The sequence below is a fragment of the Primulina eburnea genome, chromosome 7 (assembly GCF_022965805.1).
Source record: "Primulina eburnea isolate SZY01 chromosome 7, ASM2296580v1, whole genome shotgun sequence".
Lineage (NCBI taxonomy): Eukaryota > Viridiplantae > Streptophyta > Magnoliopsida > Lamiales > Gesneriaceae > Primulina > Primulina eburnea.
In genome coordinates, this window is record NC_133107.1 from 7104801 (window position 1) to 7111791 (window position 6991).

General features: G+C 35.1%; 1 protein-coding gene across 1 annotated transcript; it reads right to left on the reverse strand.

The window, feature by feature from the left end:
- Positions 1–363: 363 nt before the first annotated feature.
- Positions 364–4432, reverse strand: LOC140837041 (probable cinnamyl alcohol dehydrogenase 9). Its single transcript, XM_073203028.1, has 5 exons — positions 4236–4432; positions 2123–2236; positions 1331–1847; positions 821–974; positions 364–701 (listed from the first exon to the last, which is right to left on the reverse strand). Exons 1-5 carry the CDS (start codon positions 4313–4315, stop codon positions 499–501), a joined length of 1068 nt encoding a protein of 355 aa, XP_073059129.1. The 5' UTR covers positions 4316–4432; the 3' UTR covers positions 364–498.
- Positions 4433–6991: the final 2559 nt, after the last annotated feature.

Sequence of the window (6991 nt, forward strand, 5' to 3'; positions counted from 1 at the left end):
ACGGTCTCATGAATCTTTATCTGTGAGACCGATTAACTCTACCGATATCACAATAAAAAGTAATATTTTTTCATGGATGACCCAAATAAGAGATCTGTCTCACAAAATATGATTCGTGAGACCGTCTCACACAAGTTTTTGCCATTACTTTCTGGATCAAAAGTATTACTTTTCGTTACAAACATAAATCGATCGATACGTCTAACAGATAAAGATTTATGATATCGTCTAATAAAGAACCTAGTCTTATATATTTATGTCTAGGGTCATGATAGATAACTGATTTTAGAAAAAGAAGTGTTGCTAGATCACCTTTCATGATTAGAGTAAACAACCAATGTAACAGATCACCAACTCTGTTCACACAACAAAGAAATATGATGTAATTGTTTTGTGTTCACAAGACCCAACAACCCATATCAGAATGAAGAAGAAACATGACAATAGGCAACATATCAACGAGTCTGCTCGCCATTAAGATGATGTCAATACTAGCATTTAGGTATTGACTAATGAATTCCCAACATCGATGACGAAGCGGTACCTGACATCTGACTTGGCAAGACGTTCCATGGCCGTGTTGATCTCGTCCATACGGATGAGTTCAATGTCCGACGTTATGCCATGCTTCCCACAGAAGTCGAGCATTTCTTGCGTCTCTTTTATGCCACCGATGTCGCTCCCACCGACAAGCTTCCGTCCTGTACCATGAAAAGGAATCATGAAACTAAGTACTAATGCAATCATGGTTCAGCCCCTACTCACAAGTCCTTTTTTCCCTTTCCCAGTAAAAGAATGCCTAAACCAGGACTTGTCTTACCCAAAACGAGAGGGAAAATAGGTAGCTCCAGAGGTTTATTAGGGAGGCCAACCGTAATCAATTTCCCGTTCATTTTCAGCAAACCAAGCAAGGGTGCCAAGGAATGAACTGCAGCAATGGTATCGATAATGAAATCTATTGTCCCAAGAGCAGCCTGCAACAAGCAAACATCAAATCTTCAACTCAGAAATTAAAACCAATCAGCCTCATTGATCAATACTCCATAATAAACTTCAGTAACAACAAAGATTTATGTCACTAATACATAACAAAGTTCACGAACCATGCAATTAAAACATGGGCTCAATGACTCACTAATTAAGCAACTGTAAGACGGCATCGATCACATTGGAATGTCTCAGGTTTTTGTTTTTACAATGTTCACACAACCAGGTTATACCTCAATTTCCAGCTGACTTGATTCAATCAAAGGTAATAGGATTCATTCCATCTCAATTAATTTACTGCACAAAACTTAATATTTTGGCAAAAAAAAAAACAATCAATTACCTTCAACTGAGCAGGATCAGAACTGACAATGAAAGCATCAGCACCAAGCTTGTTAATGGCTTCATCTGCCTTGTCCGAAGACCTACTAATAACAGTTACTTTTAACCCAAAAGCCTTTCCAAACTTGACAGCAACATGGCCAAGCCCACCAAGTCCAGCCACACCTAAATGCTTCCCAGGCTGATCAGTCATTCCATAGTACTTCATCGGGCTGTAGACCGTGATTCCAGCACAAAGCAAAGGTGCGCCTGAATCCGAGGGGATATTGTCCGGAAAGCGTAGCACAAAATGCTGGTCGACGACGATTATATCAGAGTAACCACCATAAGTCTTTGTTCCATCTTTATCTAATGCGTTGTACGTAAAAACCAATTTGGGACAATAGTTCTCCAAGTCCTGTTCGCAGATACTGCAAGTCCTACAGGAGCCTACTATCACTCCCACTCCAACTCTGTCACCCACCTTAAACTTTTGAACCATTTCCCCGGTTTTGGTCACTAGACCAACCATTTCATGTCTGTGAACGGGAACAATAGACAAGTTGTAAAGCTTTTCTTGAGCATACAAAAGAATCAGGCAGCAGTCAAGGCACGTAACAATCGTTCTTAGGTAAACAAACCATTGGATTTCAATGGATCAGGGACGCAACATCTATAACAATATCACTATCGTAAAGGACATAATGATACAACATCAGATTTCAGTATGCAGCTAATATAATAGAAAACAAAGACATTAAGTAACCTTAAGTGATCAGCATTTTCAGATATCCTCGTGATATTAAAATCTTACCCAGGAACAAGAGGGTAATTCGTGAAGCCCCATTCGTTCTTGGCGTTATGCAAGTCTGAGTGGCAAACTCCACAGTAGAGTACTTTGATCGTCACATCTTCAGCTCCATTTTCCCTGTCGGACAAAAGCAACGACTTTTCAGTACAACTGAACAGTAGGGTCGTACCTGGGAATACGGTCTGCCACCAGTGTTAGGTAATTAACTAGCTTCGTAAAGTCGACTTGAAAAAATTTAGTTTGTCAGATATTTTTTTAATATTTTATTTCAAATATATAAAATTAAAATAGCATGAAAAGACGTGCTAAAAATAGGATTTTTGAATAAGAACATAGAAACCAATATATATATATATATATATATATATATATTTTTAAAGTTTACAAAGGGTATGGTATGTAGAGGGGGTATCGTGGAAAAAAAGCCGCTGCAATATTTTTTATAACAATGTCACGTGTAAATATTTTATTGGTGTGAATTATGATGTAATGTTACGAAATTAGTTGAAATTTGATATACGTTATCAATCTATTATTAGTAACAGACAGTATTGCAGGAAATGTAGTAAAAGATTTTCTTCCATTAATTACCGAACAAAAAACAAAGCAGTGTAGTTAAATAATTATATTTTATAAAAAAACTAAATACAAATTAATATATATGTTGTGGGTTTTACAAAAATAAGGCACACATACAACGACAAGAATGGATATTTAAAATAACAATAATACGAATAAAAATAACAATAAAAAAAATATACATACACAACAAAAAAATAATAAAATAAATATCTTTCCTTATGGAAGTTAATTTTCAAATATACATGGAAGTTAATTTTATAATAATTTTAAAAATATTTAATTAATAAAATTGTTTGAATGCATCAATATAAAATTTCTAACTAAAAAAATACAGATGTAATTATAATTATATCATTAATTAAAATTATAAATAGATGTCTAACTCGTAACGTATTATCATAATTATATTTATTTTTAATATAATATTGTTTATATCATGACATTTTTTAACTGCAATAAAATAGCTCGACAAGCTCTAAATTTAGTCCACTTTTTCCTAAGTTCCACAGTAGGTTTTATCTTATCATTCATTAATTTTAAAAATATTATATTCAATAAAATGCCTAAGGAAGAGAAGCATGCATAATACTAGCTATTTTCCATTGGAACAACACAAGGGTATGGAATATTGACACCCTATTCAAATATTGATTTATCTATCAAACATATATTCATCAAACATGGAAGATAGAAACATTGAATGCCTTGTATTATTGCTCTATGAATAAAATGTACAAGCATTTACTGCAACCAAATTAGTTGCACCTAATCTTTGTTGGAAACACCTTGCAATCCAACCATCATAATAAATATTCACAATTGCATGCCAATGGGCGCGGACGATGCACGTGCCTCAAAATTATATGAGTAGGTTTCTTGTGAGACGATCTCACGAGTCTTTATTGTGATACAGCCGTCAATTTTAAATTTTATTATTCTAAAACATAATTTTGGAATATTCCTAATTATTTTTTGTTAAGAGACTTTTTTCCCATAAAATATTTGTTTATAAATTTATTATTAACAAATTTTTCATATTATTTATAAATGTATTATTAAAGGAGACAAGTACTAATGAATAGAGTTGGCGATTATCATCATTCACGCCGGTTAAGTTTATGCTATATTCCTAGTGCATTTTCCATCTTGAATTCAGATGTTTTGAATTCAGACGACGTTTCGATCGTGTTCATATTCATCACCGTAGGAATTGGGTTCAAGCTTTCCCCAAACCCTTTTCATCAATGGACGAACATATATCTTGTATAAAATATATCGAGAATAGCATTCCCAATTTAACATAGACCGATCAACAATAAGCAACCAAAGATTCGTATACTGAGGAAATTAAAATTAAACCAAACTGCGTGCAATAAAGAAACGAACAATTAAAGACCACCATGGTATATAGAGATAAAGTTTTTTCTTCCAAAAAATAAAAATAAAAAAGTGATAAATTGGTTAAATATTCATGGAAATCAATCAGCAGACCGAGGAACTTATGAACAAAACACATATTGAGAAACGCATGCACCTGCGCGAGAAGTGAAAAGGGGAGAGAACGCCAGAGGGATCTGTTGCTGCCCAGCCAAAAGCTTTTTGCTGCCCAGCCATTGTTTTTCTCTCGCAGATTAATCTAAATTCCTCGCTGTATGATATAATGCAACAGTATTGGGGGTTTTTATTGACAGGCCAGTGGAGTGGAATTGGGGAGTCTGCTTTTACACGATTGTGGACCCCAAAACTCATTTATAGCATTTTTAATGCAATAATTTCCAATTAATCATTTTTTGGAGATTTTTTTTTTTTTTTAAAAAATCTTGTTGTAGTTTACGAATTTTCGTTCTAATGAAAATAATTTAAAGTAATTTAATATACTTTTACCAGTATCAAAATTTAAACATTTTAATTAAGTATTCAGTTTTTATAAACTAGATTAAATAAGAACTAGAAGATATTGTCATATTTAATATATTAAAGAGTGAGTTTCATGTGAGACCGTCTCAGATCCTAATCTGTGAGACGAGTCAACCTTACCGATATTCACAATAAAAAACAATACTCTTAGGGTGTGTTTGGTTGAGCGGATTAAATAAGGATAAATTAATAGTCAAATATTTATCGTTAAAATTTTAAGATGTTTTAACAATCATTTTGACTCGGTTTAAGATCCAATTTTATTAATCAAATAGTTATCCATAAAATTTGGTCTTAAACCGGGTCAAAATGATTATTAGAACAACTTAAAAATTTAACGATAAATATTTGACTATTAATCTATCCTTATTTAATCCACTCAACCAAGCACACCCTCAGCATAAAAAGTAATACTTTTTCATGGATGACCTAAATAAACTGTCTCACACAAGTTTTTGTCTATATTAAAATGGATTGTTCTGGATTTTTAAAATTTTGGAAATAAATGTTGCGGAGACCGAAACAAAAACGCAACGAAATTTAAGCCAAAATGTATCTAATTCTAATAAATCAAATGTATCAAATTAACCTGCGGATCACATGTATCTAATAAATGGGATCAGCGTTAAATGGGATCACATGTATCTAATAAATCAAATGTATCAAAAAAATGGGTAGGTCTTTTGACGGTCGACCCGACACAACAAAGTATCCGGTCCAAGGGTCCGAATCTGCTGCTCGTAATTAATTTGATCAACTGCAAAGCGAGTGAGAGAGAAAGAAAGTGCATGGTGATTCTCACTGGAATCTTCACTTCGCATGTGATTATTTGAAGAAACGAGAATTGATATGAACAGGAGTGGAGCCAGAAATATGACTCTGCCCGGGGTAGAATTTTAAATTCTAGAATCTTCTAATATTTTAAATTGATCTACCCTGGATATGAATAATCGTATATGAAATGTGTGGGAATCTTCTCTCCTCTCCTTCCATCATCTGATGATACTATGAGAAGTACCCGTGTCCTCGAGAAGTACTCTGGTCATCCCAAAGCTCTAGCCGAGATAAGAACTAATTCGGGTCCCATCCCTGAAACTCAAAAACAAGAGAGGATAATCAGACCGGTCTATACTTGAATGAGCATGGACTATCAGCTTAGCCCGGACAATATAATAAAACTTATAGAGATCGGGGTCTTTTTCACAGCCTAGCATAGCGATCATTGCTCGAGCATTCCAAGACAAATGCCAATCCTGGGGACACCGGTATGGGAAGTCATGCTGTGAAATCACCGGCATATCATTCAGTACACGCAAAGTTGATGTGAGGGTACCAGAAGCAGTAAGATGTGTCAGTTGTGACAATATCAAAAAGTAAGTATGAGCAGTATCACGCTCTCAAGAGAGGAGGCCGTACATTGAAAGCAAATTAATCATTACTTGTATCTCTATAAATACCCTAGCTTTATTAATTACGAAACATTCAATTCATTTACTGTTTCTCACAAATAATCAATATATGTTCTTTATATCGTATTTTCCTTGCAAAAAAAACACTTGAATGACTTGAACGTCGGAGTTGCTACGTTGGAAAATCCCCCGGCGCCTCACTAAAATTCCTTGTTCTCCAAGTGTGCAGATTATATAGCCCGAGAACTACCAACCCGATCTCCCACGTTCACGAGAAGAACTCGGCTCGGTTAAATCGCCCACTTAGTTCACCTAATTTACCCGGCCTACATGAGGATGGAATTTGGGGTGGGCTGTTTCCACAAACGATTATCCACAAATTCAGAAAACCTAGATTCAATTGATAAGGTTGTGATGATGGATCAAAAAATTAGAGAATGGGCCGCAAAAAAGATGTTTGAGCCCATCAAGAAATGCTCGCACCCAAGAATATTAAACCAGGAGGAGAATTTTCCAGAATTAAGCGAGCTCCTCCTGCATGGGAACGCAACCACATGGTTCGACCTCAACAAAATAACCAACTTATGCAGTCACATTTTCTAATTTCATTTCTTTTTCTGCAAGTAATTTTGGTGATATAAATTGTAACAGAACGCAAGTTTTGATTCATTGAGAAAATACAAGCTTTGATTTAGGAGTCGGTACGAACTCATTGACAGCGGTGAGGATGAGAAATGAAGACGTCGCGGAAGCCATGAGGCAGCTTGAGGCCAATTTCAAGCTTCACTCAGAGACCTAGCTAGTTGGCTAGCTACACCAAAACGCTTCAACAACAATGGATTTAAGGATGGGGCAGATGAATCAGAAGTTGCAAGGTGCTCATGTACACGCTCTGTGTTTCTTCGAGGCTTTTTAGCCATTGTTTTGTTGAGTTTGAGTCAAGCGTCAGTAGTAATTGCATTAT